Raw genomic sequence first — 18277 nt, 5'->3', positions numbered from 1 at the left:
TATCACGGTTAGCAATTTTTGCAACTCCTAATTTTAATAATCAACCGAATAAACTCAAAGTACCATAATGAATTGTTCGTACATGCTTATAGTTTCTTCAATTTGTTGACATATAACCATTTATGCGTCTCCCTGTTATATTTTATAATAAGTGTGTTTTTAAATAGACTTACAAATAAATGTTTTTTTTTTATTCTTGAGAAAGAGCACATTTTTTAGTATAAATGTTTTAATACTGAATTTAAAGAAAATCAGATTTTCATCAACGAAAATAAGTATCGCTGAATATAAGATAATTTGTCTAAAAGGTGCCAAAATGTAAGAACAGTGGGTTTCGTAGACTGCAATACAAAGTATTAAAATAATTTAGAGTACTCTTCTATAATATGGAACAGAAACCATACATAGATTGATTGTAATAGAATGTAAATAATAGTAATCAAGTGTTTAAAAATTGATTTTTTAATGTTATGAATGTATTGTTACTTCAAGTGACCACAAATCTCAGAAACAATATAAAATATATATGTTTGCTGATTGACTAATGCAGTACAATAATAAAGGAGATAAGGTGGTTACTGCAAAATAATACTATATGATATATGTATCCTAGTCAGTTGTAGAAACAATTACAATGTTATCATGGCAAAGATGTAGTAAATTATATGACTTTGTTCACCTGTATATCCTAAAAACATTAGCAGCCATATGTTGCTGTATTGATAGATGTTTATGTTTTTATTGCTAAAAGCAATTTCGGAACATAATTTTATCATAATAAAGCACATGTCTACAGTGGTCTATTGTGTTTACCTAAAGTAATAGAAAAATATGTATATGGCCGTAGGCATCAATATTTTTTTGCAAAATACTCTGTTGGATTTCACAGTTTGCGTTATAAACAACAAATAGTATAGTATATTTAAAGATCATGTATGTTGCACCACACTTAAGTGAAATTTTATATATGTTTATAATTATGCTTCAACAACAAGTTTCAAACATCGAAGAAAATTTAAATATGTACTGTAATCATTAAAATATATGCATTAATTTCTTATTGAAAAATGTTGGCTTAGTTTATTTAGAAAATAAATGTATACTTACCTACCTTTATTAACATGAAATGTTAAATCGGTAATATCCTTACAAATGATGCTTTTTTGAACTTACAATACTTGTAAATCTTCATTTGAGCATTATATTTATGATTTAAAACTATAAAAGAGTTAGAGGATCTTTAATATAATGTATGTATGTAATGACTGTACATTTATCATTATCTTATGTTTAAGTTCATCTAAGAAAAGTTGGATACATTCTATGACACAGTCTATGAAAGGATATCAAACTATATCTCATGAAATATTTGAATGAAATATTTTTTGAATGAAATATTTAGAAACGAAAAAATATGTTTTTACCCATAAACTTATGATAGATTCTCGAACTAGTTTTACGAAAGAATGTCTCAATTATTTAACACATATGAATATCTTAGTTGAACTTCATAATATGTTTCTAAACATAAAATACCATGCTGCTATTATATTTACAGCTTTATAACTTTTCCCCGCTTATCAATGAACAGTATATGCGCCATTGCCTCTTATCGTGAGCTTCAAACACATTCTTATTTTTCATAACAGTATTTAAAATATTCTTCAAACACATGTTATTTTCATATATGTATTTGAAAATATTCTTAATAAAAAGTAATAAAGAATTAAAAAAAACTTTAGACAGCAGGTATAAAGTTTTATAATGATTTTGAAAACATCCGTGACCTGAGTTGATAATATATATGTCCAGTTTTATCATTAATTTGAACGGTAAGCAGGTTGATGTATAATTCTCCGGTTGAAATGATCGCCAGTTTTGAAATGCGTTTTATAAAACCAGCTGTGTCCATGTTTTTGTGATTTAAATGATATCGATGACAGGTCCATAAATATACAACAATTGTAAGCATAAAAAATTCTGTGCACATCCCGGCTTTGTAATTATATATTTGTAGATCTGAAAACTTGATGAAATGTAATTGTATACAAGTGTCCATAAACTGACAGTTTATATAATTGTGTACATACCATGTGGAAAATGCTTTGTCTGATCTGAGAAAGTTAATTAGCTATATGTCCTCATTCAAACATGCTTTTATAAATATAGACTGACAATGTGTATCCTTAAATGTTAAGTCAATAAAACAACATACAATCTCATTTATATTTTAAGTTCAAATACAGATATAATTTATGTTATCAGAACAAGTTTGACATTTTCAATTTTATACAACAAACTTGATGTTTAGTTTAAACTCCTTCGAACATAAAGCTATCTAAAAAAATACTATTCTTTATATGCTTATCTCTGCAGAAATGTTGCCGGTGTCTAAATGTCAAATTTAATGAACATTTTAAATGCATTATTGCGTTGATGAAATCGTTATGTCTTTCTTCAAGTTCACTGTATACACATCATACATACTACACAAAACAACCCTTTTTTACTGAAAAAGAATGTTCTTTAACGGTGCTTATTCGTTTTGTGTTTTATTGGTTTGGTTCTGGTCAAGAATTGGGTTTGGAAATATTCACACACGTGGAGAACTCCAAACTTTCTCGATATATTGCCATGATTGCTATTTGAACTTGTGTATGGAGTATAGGTGCAGTAACTTTTTTACAATGAATGTATTTAATTTGAAAAAAGCTTAATAATAATAAGAAAAAGTGACGTTCACGAAAAGTAGCCTTATATCATAGACAATCACACAGACCCACTGCAAAGTCACCTAGATACACTGGCGGTACGGTTAAAAGCGGAACGAGGCAAGGTAGATTAAAAAAGGACAAATACGAGGAAAAGACATTCTTACCGGTGATAGCAAACTTATTCAGTGGTCAACAAATGTAACAACAAGCCTCTACATATAACATTTTTTGGGGGTCACTTAACAAATTTAACAAATAGTAAAACATATAAAGGAATAATTGGAAGAATGTGGGGTAATTTACCTCAGATCAAGGTCAGTAGCTAAACCACTACCGGGAAGTAAAGATTGTTTATAGAGCAATTTATCACTCTCAGTAACAGCATATTCCTACTAGAAACAGTATGAATAAAGTTGTTCATGCTAAGTAAAACACTTGTAGATGGCAAAACATAAGACAGAAACAGATACCATAACAATAAAAAGTTATTAACCTATAGCCTAAAATATTACAAAAGTGCTTAGTGACTTCAAAGAAGGCGGAGCAAAAAGAAAATGACACACTATGTGTGTAGACAAAAAAGAATCCAGTCCCATGGACAAACCATACAGATACAAACAAATAATAAGATGTGTACTTTTATGACTTCTTCTTTTAGACAAATTGAATGCTACAGTAATGGGGCAAATTGATTAAAAAAAAACAGGAAGAAATTGTAAGAAACGAGACCTATTGACGAAATGAAACCGCCTATAATTTAAGAATAAATGATTTTAATTAAGCGTTTTGCTGACTTCATATTAGCTTAAAGTACAAACAATATTAGATGACAAGCTATTTTTGGAATGTCAAAAGCGATGAAGAGAAATCATCCCTGGAAATAAGCACAACGATTCGACATTATTGCGAAGTTAAATTACACAATGTAGATAAAAGACATCATTCTATAAAAGGTTTCAATATTCTTCGGCATTTAATATAAAGTTTCCATTTAAAAGCTATTTAGTTTAATTCATAAGCGTTGTAAATATGTTGTATTTCTTGCTCCGTGCTGGTAATTTCGTCTTTAAAAAAACTAATATATCATTATTGGACTTTTCAAACAAAAATCAAGATTAGATCAAATGACAGTTTATAGTACTGTACTTAATATAGTTTCATTTCAAGTTGTAATTAAGAATCTTAGAATAAATTGAAAAGTCTTTCTATCAATGTTTGTATGCTACTGTAATATATTATATTGAAACATCAAGTGTCCATGAATGAGTCGTAAAATTTACTTTAATAAAAAGAAATCATTGTCAATGATAAATAAGAAACCAGGGTGCGTTTCATAGAAAACATAAGACTAAATTTTATATATTAACAAACGTTCGAAGTGCTCAGAGGCACAATTTAAAATAGTATTAAGTTTCATCTTAAAATTGCATTTAGAACTTTTCTTGAACAGCATTTTTTTTTCTCCATATTTTGCACTTACGACTAAAAAGGTCCGAAGTATATTTATAAACGCACACATGACCTCAAGGCAATTTCATCAGCATACAGATAACCATAATTATTATGTGAGTCAGATTACTCAAAATGATTATAATATTAACCACATTATTACACATTCAATTAAAATAAATATTAAAAATTTGTTTTTACGAATTTGAGTGTCCTTGAATGACAAAATGTTGTTTACTAAATAGAATCGAAAAACTATCATTACATGATGCGCCCAGACACAAATTGTCATTTGCGAGATCATAAGCAACGGCAGAGGAGTGTAATAATGTCTTGCAATAAAACCGAGATAAAACAAATGTCAACGAAATGCAAAAGTGAGGCAACAGAAAACTTTATATTTGTATTTATACGCATTGTCAATAAAAACAAACAAACATGAGATGCCGTCGGTGATCGTACTGACTACTGTTTCAAATAAATCATAATCTAATTATTATAATACGTTCTATTTTTATGCTATGCTATGCTATGCTATGCTTTTGTATCCTATCCTATCCTGTACTGTGCTGTACTGTACTGTACTGTACTGTACTGTACCGTACCATACCGTACTGTAGTGTACTGTTCTGCACTGTACTGTACTGTACTGTACTATACTATACTATATTGTCCTATCCTATCCTCTACCATACCATACCATACCATACTTAACTATACTATATTATACTTTGTTTGATCACTTATGTTAAATTCTTGTAATAAATTTGATATGAAACAACACATGTAAAATTATTTATACTCGAGTATGCTTTAAAGTGTGTTGCAATTAATTATTCGATAGCCACTTTACTTCCAAAATGCAGTCATTAACAAATTAAATTATAGATTTTTCTATTGGAGCTAGCTTTCTATGATTGAAATATAATTTCTCAAGATTGTTTGTAATATCCCCCATAGATATAACAAAAATAAAGCTTTGAACAAAACTCATTTATCTATGTATTTATACTTCACAATAATTAATGATGTCCCTGTCGTCTTTGATATTGAATCATACTGCAATTTTTATCAACTTCATAACCATATAGCAAGCCTTCTGTAGTTGTTTGTCCAACAGTTTTAATTTGAACTGTTTTGTAATTATTTGTAACCAAAGGACCATCGAAAGAGGTGATCAGGATAAGAAATTGAGATCATATATGATTATAAAATGCTTGAACTCATTCATCTTATTCTCATTCATAATTCTGGAAACAAAGTGATCCCTCGGAAGCATTAATCACAACAAAATAACATAAGAATTGCAGACTCGGTTTTATTGAGTCTGTACATGAGGGATAATGTATAAGTGCAACATCCCTCACGCCCCCTAGCACCGGCTTGAGCGGTACTCAATTCTCAACACTTTATAGTGTTGGCATCAATGATCCCGAAGGACCAGAAAATATAACAACACTGAAGTGAAGTACGGGGCAACTTTTTACGGCTGCCACACGGCACTTGACACCTGCTGTTGTGAAGTACACAATTCTGGAAACAAAGTGATCCCTCGGAAGCATTAATCACAACAAAATAACAGAAGAATTGCAGACTCGGTTTGATTGAGTCTGTACATGAGGGATAATGTATAAGTGCAACATCCCTCACGCCCCCTAGCACCGGCTTGAGCGGTTCTCAATTCTCAACACTTTATAGTGTTGGCATCAATGATCCCGAAGGACCAGAAACTATAACAAGTACGGGGCAACTTTTTACGGCTGCCACACGGCACTTGACACCTGCTGTGATCAAATGATTAGATAGTATATCAGTACCAGGGTTGATTTAGAAAGTCAAAATCTAATGAAATGAATTTATTTTACATTACAAAATTATGAAACATATATAACATATATGTATATGTTAACATTTCCCCGTTTAATCCAAGCAGCTTATTCTGTCATCTGTTTCACAATTTATAAATATGTGTGTGTGAGTGTGTGAGAATATGAAATACTAAGTAATCAATGGGCAACCACTTTAATGTTCTGAATTTATTCTTCCTTTTTTATATTTTTACTGTAGGAAGAGTTTCAGTGAAGAAGTACTTTAAAGTCGAATCGAAGCTGTTTTTCCTGAGCTGAATGTACCAGATCAAGATCGCCGCTACTCGTATCATTAGCTATCATTCGCACTCTTAGCTGGTATCTTTTTTACGTATTACTATATACAACTAAAAGAAATACAGGACAACATGATTGATTTCAACGCCCATTATTTCTTTTTAAGATGAAGAAATATAAAAAAAGTATAATCAATATTGCTGCAGTACTTGCATGTCTGAACATAATTATGACTCGTTTGTTAATGCCATTTTACCCATTATATTAATATAAAAACATTTCTATCCCAATTTTAAATTTATCATGATAATATTACAGATTTGTTAAAATCATTGTATAAATTAAGAATAAATTAATATGTAAAACAATGTTATTATAATTGGTTATGACTTTGTATTGAAAATTACATTATTTTCATACTGGAGATCTTTCGATGCAATACAAAACATACTAAGCATTAAACATTTTAACACCTTGCCCCCAGATGCACACATACAATCAGTGTAGAAGTTGGTTTCATATGATGAAATGAAGTATTTGATTACAAAGTCAGCTATGAACATAATATAAATGATGATGTTATTAACAGACTGAAAGGCTCTGGTATATGTATAAATGAGCCGCGCCAAGCATAAACAGCCGTTATAGTAATTTTTGGATATTTTCGGCTTTTTCCATCATGCGTTAGTGCATTTTTTAAATTTTCTTGTAATATATAACTTTCTATACTTTATTCGACTCACATTTGCATGAAAAAGCTTAAACGTAACGGCTTTGAAAAAGCCGACGTCAAGTAACGCCACTAACGTCAACGTTGATAACATCATTTCAAAACGTCGAAAATGTATTTTATTTACTTACGTAAAGAGACAGTGTGGCGTAATATAATTGAATTTATCACATAAACCGCGACACAGGAGTATAAAATAAGCTATTTTATAAATAAAAAACGATATTAAACTAGTGTAATAACATTTTGACGAGACGTCATTTGCGCTATATATAAACATAGCGTTAAAGCGCGCTAATGTAAGCGTACACTATAGGCGCGTCAATGTAAAATGACAAATGATATTTTTAACAGTTAATAGTTCTTATTTTATATATGCAATAAAAAATATCATTATTTATTAAATAAAAAATATATTATTTACGTGTAGATTCAATACTAAATTTATTGAAGTCGTTGAATAAAACAATATTTTGCTATAAGGTTCACTTAATATGATTTTATTCAACTCGTGAATAAATTTAGTAAAAAAAATTACGTACACTCATCCAAAATTATCTTTTTCTGTAATTATCAAATTTATCTAAAAAAAAAACATTAAAATTTTACATTAATGATAATAAGTCACAAATATAAGTTACTACGAAAACGCTGTGATCGTAGAAGCACAACAGTAAATACTCAAAATCACCACTGTACACAGAATAGTAAGTTTATCATGAGATACACCAGCTTAAATATATCCTTGACACTTGATACCTTAGGAACTAGTGTACAGAAATTTGTATAACTAATCACTGCCCATCGCTTGACGGGGGAACTGGGCAAAGAACATCTTGGAACGGGCGTCTCACAAGTGGTCTGACGTGATGGTATAAGTACGTCTGACGTTCCCGGCTTAATCCTGCAGGATGTATGACAGATGGAAGGTCATTTCTATCCATTTGTAAATAGTTCGTCTTACAAATTACAAATCGTGTTTCATTAGTATCATCTGCAGCTACCTTCATGTATACTATACCGGGTTCGAGTGACGTGTAACGGAAGTGGTGATATTTTGAGATGTTCGGTACTTTTTTGAATCTGTCTGCGAGGAACACCTTCCAGCCTTTCCACATCCATTCACCATAAGTAACGGGAACATTACTGTGTGCTGACTTCTGCACTACTTCCGTCACGTGTTGGAGAGTATCACAATTTGAACGCCGATACAACTTCTTTATCGTTCCAAATCCCGCGTCGATCAAACACCTGCATAAATAAAGTTAAATGCAAAACAAATATATGGGTGAGGTAAAGCTCAAATTCCTGAGAATTTTACCATTGACTTATTAATATTAATAAGGATAAAGATTTGATCAGCAGTGTATTTGTCATTCATTCGCATGTTTTACTGACACCATCAATTAGCTTATGACGTAGAAATATTTTACGGTAATTAAACCTTTTCCGGTCAATTTTATATTATATACATGATTTTAGAGTCTGAACTCGTGCTTTACATTTCCTTCTTTTTCATATTATTAGAGATTAAGAAAACATGTTTTAAAATCAAGTTCTCGTCTCATTTAGGCTTAATATAGTATATATTTTTCGGCGTAACTAATAACTTTTCTAAATAATTATAGAAATTACTTGTTAACCGTTTAATAGAACAATTAAAAATTCAAAGCTACCTTGTATGTCCTGATAATTGCATCATGTATTTGATATTTCTATGCGATCCAATCATCGTAGGCCATGACAAGTAGGCTAGTACGTATCTATTCTTATTCTGACCTGTGGAAAAGATTTAAATTCATGTATTTAATTACATACAATAATGTTAAAGAATTGAGAAAATCAAATAAAACTAAATTAAAATAAAATCAAAGCTCTAAAGTTACATTATGTTATTGTTATATCCTGTAGTAACTCTATTATTTTTCAATCATTACTACTTCTTATTAAATCTCAATACATGTACATTTTAGAAAAAAAAGAATACTAAACAGTAAACAAGTTTAGTTTTAAGGGACTATTTTACACCGGCATTTTTATGGCACAGTTCAAACTGAGGCAGTTACAACTAATAAGAATACTTGAGATGTGAAATAACTACCAAAACAATTATCTGCGTGGATCCCACAATCACTCTCTCCGGTACCAAACGTGTTGGAGGCATGGTCTATCATTGAGATGACCGAGTCTGGTCCATGTACAAGTGTGCCATCTTGTCCTAAAACAAAAACAAAAATGACATAAACTTGATATTTGAACTAATTTGCTGTAATTTAGAAGACACGATGAGATTCAATCCTGTTTTACTTGAAATGTTACTGAAAAAGATACTGCATGCATTGCAGTTACAAAAAAAAACTTTAAAGTATGCTTATCATGCACATACTGGATAATAATTTATTTAGTTATTTTTTATTTAATTTTCTATTATAATTTTACAGAAAAGCCAAAAATCTGTTTAACTACCAATTGTTTGGTCCTCATCTATGAGATAATTGTACTGTTTGTAGCCATCGGCTCGGAAACCAAATATCTGAAAGATACAGCATGTACACATTTACTGCATAGAAAAATTATTCAAAGTATAGATTTTGAAAACGCAAAGAAAATTTATATTAACTATGGTACTAACAGGTAATTTTCATGTTTATAGTAATTGTAAAAGAAACAAAAAAAAAATACAATGCATACATGAAAAATAAATAATTAGCATAGTTAGATTGAAAATCCTACCTGCACTTTTCTCGGCTGAATGAAAAATGTGGGTCCCTTTTCTTGTGCATGGTGTGGTAACTTAACATACTGACTGAAGTCAAATGTATAATGTACGTCATTTGTAGAAAAGTTATCACCCGCAGCCTGGTTGTGTTGTTCCCGGTTTACAAACATTGCTTTTGATTTTTCTACAAGTTCCACGTAAAGGTCACGTTCCTTTCTAACTTGCAGCACATGTTGATGGTATTTCAATGTTGCATCTATCTTGTCGTTTTCACTCTGGGCAAGCTTAATATCCTGTTTACAGTCCTCACAGGCTTTACACAAATCCTCTTTCGGCGACGCTATTTTTATATGAGGCACACAATTTTTCCGTATATCTTTAAATGTTGATAAACCAACATACCGCTTCCCAACTTCCCGTAATCACTGTGCACTGAATGTTTTGTATCAGACGACGGTAAATATATGCATCTTTAATAACGTCTGGAGGAAATGCATTTGGAGCTCGTCTTCCTGTATGACCGTGAACACGTGGTTGAGCACCGTGTTCTTCCATATGTCGTTTGATATTTCTCAGTTGCATGTCTTTTATATTAAAGACCACCAGAAAGGTTTCATGGCAAACTTTTACTCCATCAAAATAATATTCATAACGGGAGTGTTTGCGATCCTCTTTACATCTTATGTCAGAACTTATCTTTTTAAGGGTTCCCATTATTAGCATTTCCTTTCATTTTTTGTCATTTCCCTTAGATTAAGAATATTTGCTTCAATCTGAGGAAAGGATAAGTTACTGAATCAGTTTTAGTACATTTACAGCCACTGTCATAAATGTGTTTCAGATTGTCAATGTCACTCTGCGGATCATCACTATTTTGGTAAGCGTCAGCATTACCTTGATTGTCTGCATTAACAGGATCCAAAACAAGACTAGCTGTAAAATATCTGTCGAGTCGTGACTCAATGGATATATCTGGTGCCTCTATAACTTCATTTTCACTTTCATTTCGGATCGCTACAGAATTACACGTGTTTGACTGATGTGACAAACCGAAACTTGACAGAAGATCATCCAGCTCCTGTAAAAAAAAAATTATAAAAATAGATCTAGCTATTTAATCTCATTAAATAATATATATAAGAAGTAATCTTTAATTTAAAAAAAAAGTAATTAAAAAAAAAGAGTAGCGTTAGTGAGAATCGAACCCACGACTAACGGGTCGTCAGTCCACGACACTAACCACTCGGCTATGCAGACAACATGCTTTATTGACGTTAAAAAAAATTTTAGTATTTTGATACGCAAAAAAATTACCAAGTAAAGTTCTTGCCCGCTTAATTTTAAATTTTAAAGTTTTATTCATTAAAGGACGGGGTGTGAGGTGTTGGGAGCTATAAAATTATAACAGCTTTAAACTAATAAACACAATAAAATATGTTAATACGGATCTATCTTTTTCTTTTAAGTTTAACGCCATCTTAAAAATAATTTTTTCAAAGGGAATGGCTCATACTTGTCGGTATGTTTGAAGATTATCTGTACGCCTACGGGATTATAACCTGTAGCCGTTGGAAATTTAGTTTAAATTAATTTAAATAACTTAAAGCGCCACTTTTAACGCTCATGTGCTTGATGACACATGAAAACAATTGTATTATGGAGATTTTTATTCCTAAACACTTTATAAATGTGTCCTACATGTAAAAACAAGATAAAACTAAAACATTACCTCGAAAGTGTCCATATTTGTTGTGTTTACAATCTGTCATGTAAAAATACGGGCGCCGCCATCTTTCTACGTCATCACCAATTTTGACGTCATATTAGTCCAGTCAGTCTGTAAATCGACCTCAAACAAATTGCAACAGAAAATATTTTACCTGGTATAAAAAGTATATGAAATAACATGAATCATATCAAAAGTCTAGCAAAATCTAAGTTGTGCAACATAGAAAAAAACGGGTTTTTATCGTATTATTTTTTGTGATTTTTTTCTGACGACAACGGTCTTCCATAGGCGAACAAAGCGTCTCCGATACACAGAATAGCGACTGCATAATGGCGACAACAACAACAACAAAATAAGCGTAAACAAAATAAATGTCAGTAAAGTACACTGTAAAGTGGGTTGTTAAATTTTCCATAAAATATTACAGATCATAATAGGAATTATTAATGTGGGGTCGTAAGTTTATTGTGAGTATTTGTTGAAGATTATTACTTGTTTCACCAGTTCTTTATCCGTTGAAGGTCAACAGGTGTTTCAAGCGATCTGTATTATACTTTTCATGGAAAACAGTTTAATTTATATAAATTACAACTCTGATTAACTCCTGTCTTAGTAAACATTCAAAAACGGCCTAAAAATGTGTATTTATAACAAATTAATTTCGACAGTATTTTTAAACTATGGAACGCCATTATCACTTTAATTATGACGAATTACGTTAAATAAATTCTGAATACTTTAATCATGTTTTATTGTTAAATGTGTATTCAAGGTTGTTTTTTTGTATTGTTTAATAGTTTTTTAAAATTGTTTTACATAGATAATGTATTTAATGTTATTATTATTTCAGGGGTACCGCTTTGAGGTAGTATTCATTGATGTATGCTTGATTTTGAAAATTAAAAAAAATCCAGTAAACTATATGTACACTAAATGAGTAAGTTTGCTTTCCTGTGCTTACATTTGTAATATTTTTACATATATAACACAAATATCAAACATTATCTTTTACTAGTTTAAGTGAATATTAAACATGGAGGAAATAGAGCGTCGTATGCATAATTCAATATATCTGAAATTATTTTCAGTTTTTAATAGACATAGAAGAAATTTATACATGAAAAGGTGACATGAAAAATTAATCAATAAACAAACGTGATTTCTAGTTATGGTTCATTATTTGCGATGTGTATGATAGGTTCAAGGTAAACATGCACAGTTGATCCATAATTTAAAAAAAAAATCTTTTATGATACAATAGCACCTGCGCGAATTTGAAAAAGTGCATTACGTGTATAAGATTAATTCACAGCGATATATTAGTATTTCTTTTGGAATGCACACCTAAGTTGACTATAGTATAATTTTATCACTTTTAAAATCAAAATTTAAGCAAATACATGTAACAATAAAAACATCTGTGTATTCTATAGAACCTTATTTCACGTAAATATGAAAATAAGATTCTAATCCTTTCAAACTTGAAGTAATTTCTATGTTACAGATTTCATCAACACACCAGAGCCAATGGGTATGCCCGATCATGTGTTCTGAGGACACTGTGATGTATACGAGTTAAAGGTAAAGATGCATAGTTGAGACATTTGTTTCACAAAATCACTTTAATGATATTTTTCATATAAGCAAACTTTAAAAGTGTGTCATAAGTTCCATATAGTAACATATCAGTACAAATATTTTTGAATGCATGCACGGATGGGCATTAGAAATGCTTAAAATTGAAAGGTGACATTTTTAAACTCAATATGAGACTTTATCTTTACGTTACTTCCAAACACTTTAACCAGTAGGTATTTTATATTTATAATTTTAGATTAAAATCTTAGAAAATAATAATAATATCTGTCATATGTTATGCAAGCCTCGTTACCGCCCAATGGGCGGGTCACCTCGGGACGGATATTCCGATCCGAACCGCAAACATATGTCAAATATTTTTTCTTGCATATTTTACGATATAACATTATATTTTGAATTCTTTATCTTAATTTTCAATGGGAATTTATGCCATTACAACCGAAACTATTTTTGTACAACAGCGTATGAAATTACAACTTCATTCATAACGGTAAAATTACGTCATCCTAGCACGCGACTCATCTGGCACCTCATCTGGCACCCCCTATGCCAGATGAAATTTCCGGCATGGGTAATATTAACGCGAAAGCCAGTCTGATATGCAAGAAAAGTGTGTCATATCAGCAACTTTGATCAAATAAATACACCTAAAACATTTTAAGGAAAGCCTTTTAGGAAACATACATCTTATAATAACACATACTGTTCTGGGATGACTGAAACAATACGTAATCAGCTACCAATAACCAGAATACAAGAATGCAAGGGGTGATCCAGAAATATCCGTAATTTAAACAATAAATTCAATAATATTTATTCAAAGTTCATATAACAAACACTTTATTACTGCGTAATATATCCTCTTTACAAGGAAACAAGAATATGATAATTAAACACAGTATGCCTACCATATAAGCAAACAGATTTGTCACATTATGCAAAAAAGGTTGGTGTTCTATTGTTCTTATACATAGGGAATCCTCCCGATAACATTCACTGTAAGTGTACTAACAACCTAAACCTATGACTATTGAACTGCTAATTGCTTTGATTGCTGTGATTCATACGCATGATCATCTTAAAGTTGAAGGCATAAAATATATGATTCATTTAATTTAATTAGGTAAAAAGTGCATGTAAAAGAAAACAAATAAAGTATGAAAAACAGCACATAATCGTCAATTAGAATTCATTTTTTTTAAATCGCATTGAAATTGTGCAAGGCGCATATGACAGCATATTTGTATTTTTCAATCGCCACAGCGACGGAGAACGTTAACTTCACGCGTATTCTTCTATGCCGCAAACGATATGTATTTATCTTTAAAATTACTCCAACAGTCTGGTAAAAAAACTTCTTTACCCCTCAAAAAGTTTTGTATGCATGACTAACAAAATACTTGTGACGAATTTCTTTTATCATATTAGATGTTTCTATGGTAGGCTGTCTAAAAAGTTGACAAATGTTTATGAAAATGCCGTTTTCCAATGCCTTAATGAAGACGTTTTTGCATAAATAAACGTTGCAATTACAAATGATTACACAATAATACAATGTTCAAACGACGTGAAATTTTAGCAGGCTTTACATTAACCTTCGGCAAATATTGGACATGATCCCTTTTTGTGTCGGGCACTTTGGTGTATTATAAATTTCAACGAACGTCGTGTTCTTTGAGTTGCGCTGCTGTGGCGTATCCAGGGTTATTTAAGGCGGCCTGAGACGGTACTGGATGTTTATAATCAAATATATTTGGCAATTAAATAGAAGAAATATCGATCTTTGCGCATTTATAAATTTAATGAAGAAAACATAAAAAGTTATCAGAATTATAAACAAATTTTGGGTAATTCTGGATCAACCTCCATATAATGTAAAAACAGATTTTATAAATCTTACAATATCAGTTATTGTTGTTTTTTTTCAAGATGAACTCCTGTCGGATTTGTTAACGGCTGTTTGATGATCATACAAAGACAGTTAAATGCAACGAAAAGGAATGCAATGGAATAAATGCTGCCAGTGAGAAATAAAATGACAGTTTAAAAGTTTAATCGGAATTATATATTCACATTGAGTGTAGAAAGATGTACTGTAACCCACATTACACTAAAAGAGACACTAAGACAGAAAAAGAAAACACTGATGCCACCATTGAGATCAATGACTGATAAGTTTTCATACAAAAAAGATTGTTTATATTGTGGTCAATCTGTAATAAGTAAGGGTAAAACAAGGAAGTGTGATGTTTCGCCAGTAAGGACACTAGAACCTACTGTTTTGAATATATGTATACAGAGGAATGACTGTTTGTCTGATACAGTGAGAGCAAGGATAGAACAGGTTCACAACTTGCTTATAGCCGATGCTCTTTACCATCAAACATGTTTATGCTCCTCTAATTTCAGAACTGGAAAAGATATACCAGAAGAATTTCAGGTGCTACCATCTAGTGATAAAAAGTGAAAGATTGGTCGACCAGAAATTACAGAAGCGAGTGACGCTTTGTAAAAGTCATGACATTCTTGTGCTTATGCTTAGCGAAGATATTTTACAAATTAAAATTTGCAAATATTTATTTTTTTTACATTTTATGCTCAAATGTATCAAATATTTGAAATTGACCTTCCAAAAGGTCAATGTCACCTCTTTTGACCCAATGTCATGATGTTAAATAATGACTCAGAAAAAAAATACAACAGATATGCTTGGAAGTATTCAAGTTAATATAAAACTCAATATTATTATCATAGATAATATAGATTTCCTTAATGTTTCTTTATTTTGTATAAAATTACCCCACCCACTAGCTGTACAATGTTAATATAAATATTTCAATATATGCATTAAATATTGATGGAATGTAAATTAAATTCATAAAACGTTGAAACTTGACAGTTTTCACATGTACGTAAACCATTATGTATTTTCTGTTTAATATCATATAACATAAAGCTTTCAATAAATTGTTGATCTACAACAATGTAAAAATATAATATTACCCCACCCACTTAAGTTAATTAATAAATTTTAGAAAGGTAAAAGTAGTTTCTTTAAACAAAAACAACTTTTCGATTACTTTATGTTACTATAAGGATATATTAAGCTATATTTTTATGCACATTATATATAAAACTGATTGGAAAATTGTATGTGTGTATTACATTGAGTTCAAATTAAAAAAATAAATACAATGATACCCATATATTTCATCTCAATTTTTGAAAACATTCTCCAATTTAGATTTTTCTAGACTTTTGATATGTTATACAATATAGGTCTGGGGTTTCAAAACACTCAAAATATTTTCTGTTGCAATTTGTTTGAGGTTTGGCTCTATTTTGAGCTAGAATGACTGGACTATATTTCGCAGCATAATTAATTATACGATAACGGCTGTTTATGCTTGGCGCCGCTCAAATCATTCGTAAAAAGAAAATCAGTATTTTATAATGACGTACCTTAAGCAAAAACTTTACTACAGATGGTTATTAGATAGATGTCTTAATTTGCATAACGATTCAAAACATATTGCACAGAAATTTATTCATATGATACACAAGGATAATTACTTTAGAATGACTTTTAATTATTTGTAGTTAAAATATGATTTAGATAATGTTAAACATGAGTGCAACGTTGAGAAACATTTCAATACTATTAAAAGTGAAATGCCAATTAGATATAGTTTTATATTCTCAAAAGAAATCAACACAAAGTCATAACACATTTTGTTTTATTATTTCTGTCCTTTAAACGCTGTTACTATCTGACAATTATAATCATTGTAACTTTGAATAAACTGCATTGAAAAAACAAGATGTTTCTCTATCTATTCATTGATATCATCGTTACCATCTACACCTTGTGCATAATTTGTGGATTTATATTTGCATTAAAAAATGCAGTTGGTCAAGATTAAAAATTAAGATGAATTCAGATTAAAAACATTCCACTCCAACAAAAACTAAATCATCAAATGATAAAGAATCCACACATCAGATGTTTAAAGACAAAAAATTAGAATGAATGAATCAACGTCAACCGGTACCTGTTTAACATTAATTTACAGAAACTCACTCAACCAGGGATGAAAACAATCACGAAAGGAGTGTCTATCAAAAGAACAGAATATACTTTTTTTAAACAACAGTTGATATGGAATCGGAACAGACAATACATACATGTTGTTAAATACTCGTAAGACTACCTTTTTATAAACATATTGATAAGTGAATGCAAAATATGTAAGACAAATAGATATCCACAAAGCAATTATTTATTAACTAGATATTGATCATATGTATTTAAAATAGTATGAGTGTGAGTGTATATACACCAGGAGTGTTGTCACATTTCAAACTTGCAAAGAGAAGAAAACTTACATTTGAGCTGCTTGCTTGAGATGCTTGGTTGTCTACGATCTAATGTATATTTTGAGTTCGTGTTCGGTTTGAAAAAAAAATATGTATTAAAAATTAATTCACAAACAACTTTTTCAGATTTTATGATCGACAGTAATGTTAATAAAATGTTCTTTGTAGATATATAAACATTTGGGTTTGTTTTGATCAGAGTAATTTTAATGAGAATACTTATTATTTGCCGAGACTGAAGTTTAATATAATTATGATTTATCTAACTATTCCTTGACTGTTGTGATGTAATAAATCAATTACGTATTAATCAATAACCTTTACAGGTCGATAATCGTTTATATTCTTTATCATCTCATTGACTTTGTTGATTCTGTATAAAGTAAACTATTCAAAATTATAAATATGAAATTCGATTAAGGTATGTGCAATGGAATTACTAACGAGACAAGATTAGTAATTATTACTTTATTCTGCTCTAAAACTCTGGGAAAGTGGTGATACATCCGAGGCTTTGCAAACAACAATATCGTATGACAATCGCAGACTCGTTTTGATTTAGCCTGTTGTTGACACACATAAATAAGTGCAATATCTCTCATGCGCTCTAGCACCTGCTTAAACAGTATTCACTTGGTGGAATCTACTATCTTGGAGGACAAGAAAAATAAAACATCGAAATGAAAAAATCTACAACACCATATTTAAGTCGGCAATGAGATGTTTGGTAATTGAACATGTAATTGGGGCTTTGATTGACAGATCGTTTCAACTTTCTGCGTTTTTGTCATAATTTTATGCACTACTACATATAAGTAAATAAAATTGTACAGTTTTTTTTCAACTATACAAACC

At 30.5% G+C, this 18277-nt stretch overlaps 2 protein-coding genes and 1 long non-coding RNA gene across 4 annotated transcripts; 1 reads left to right on the top strand and 2 right to left on the bottom strand.

The window, feature by feature from the left end:
- Positions 1 to 7541: 7541 nt before the first annotated feature.
- Positions 7542 to 9062, bottom strand: LOC132716018 (uncharacterized). The gene is made up of 2 exons (XM_060699154.1): positions 8675 to 9062; positions 7542 to 8249 (listed from the first exon to the last, which is right to left on the bottom strand). Exons 1-2 carry the CDS (start codon positions 8728 to 8730, stop codon positions 7793 to 7795), a joined length of 513 nt encoding a protein of 170 aa, XP_060555137.1. The 5' UTR covers positions 8731 to 9062; the 3' UTR covers positions 7542 to 7792.
- Positions 9047 to 10410, bottom strand: LOC132716015 (uncharacterized). Its single transcript, XM_060699151.1, has 3 exons — positions 9732 to 10410; positions 9465 to 9531; positions 9047 to 9216 (listed from the first exon to the last, which is right to left on the bottom strand). Exons 1-3 carry the CDS (start codon positions 9885 to 9887, stop codon positions 9047 to 9049), a joined length of 393 nt encoding a protein of 130 aa, XP_060555134.1. The 5' UTR covers positions 9888 to 10410.
- Positions 10411 to 11781: 1371 nt separating this feature from the next.
- LOC132716003 (uncharacterized) lies at positions 11782 to 16149 on the top strand. Of its 2 annotated transcripts, none has more exons than XR_009623759.1 (4): positions 11782 to 11902; positions 12297 to 12383; positions 12951 to 13027; positions 14975 to 15618. It is a non-coding gene; the product is annotated as an uncharacterized LOC132716003 (long non-coding RNA). The 2 variants fall into 2 exon arrangements; XR_009623760.1 differs by lacking the exon at positions 11782 to 11902 and adding an exon at positions 15733 to 16149 and having other exon boundaries at positions 11910 to 12383; positions 14975 to 15681.
- The last annotated feature ends 2128 nt before the right edge of the window (positions 16150 to 18277 follow it).

This window comes from Ruditapes philippinarum, unplaced genomic scaffold, assembly GCF_026571515.1.
Source record: "Ruditapes philippinarum isolate M1 unplaced genomic scaffold, ASM2657151v2 ctg50_1_1_1_1, whole genome shotgun sequence".
Lineage (NCBI taxonomy): Eukaryota > Metazoa > Mollusca > Bivalvia > Venerida > Veneridae > Ruditapes > Ruditapes philippinarum.
The sequence above is the reverse complement of the archived record's forward strand: the minus strand, read 5'-3'. Positions and strand labels throughout refer to the sequence as shown.

What these genes read in the sequence shown, in the direction of transcription:
- LOC132716018 (XM_060699154.1), bottom strand. Translation starts at nt 8,730, where the DNA reads ATGATTGGATCGCATAGAAATATCAAATACATGATGCAATTATCAGGA. An exon ending in CAATTATCAGGACATACAAG is followed by an intron (nt 8,250 to 8,674) that starts GTAGCTTTGAAT and finishes TTATTTATGCAG; the next exon opens with GTGTTTGATCGACGCGGGAT.
- LOC132716015 (XM_060699151.1), bottom strand. Translation starts at nt 9,887, where the DNA reads ATGTTTGTAAACCGGGAACAACACAACCAGGCTGCGGGTGATAACTTT. An exon ending in TTCAGCCGAGAAAAGTGCAG is followed by an intron (nt 9,532 to 9,731) that starts GTAGGATTTTCA and finishes TGTATCTTTCAG; the next exon opens with ATATTTGGTTTCCGAGCCGA. An exon ending in AGATGAGGACCAAACAATTG is followed by an intron (nt 9,217 to 9,464) that starts GTAGTTAAACAG and finishes TTTTTGTTTTAG; the next exon opens with GACAAGATGGCACACTTGTA.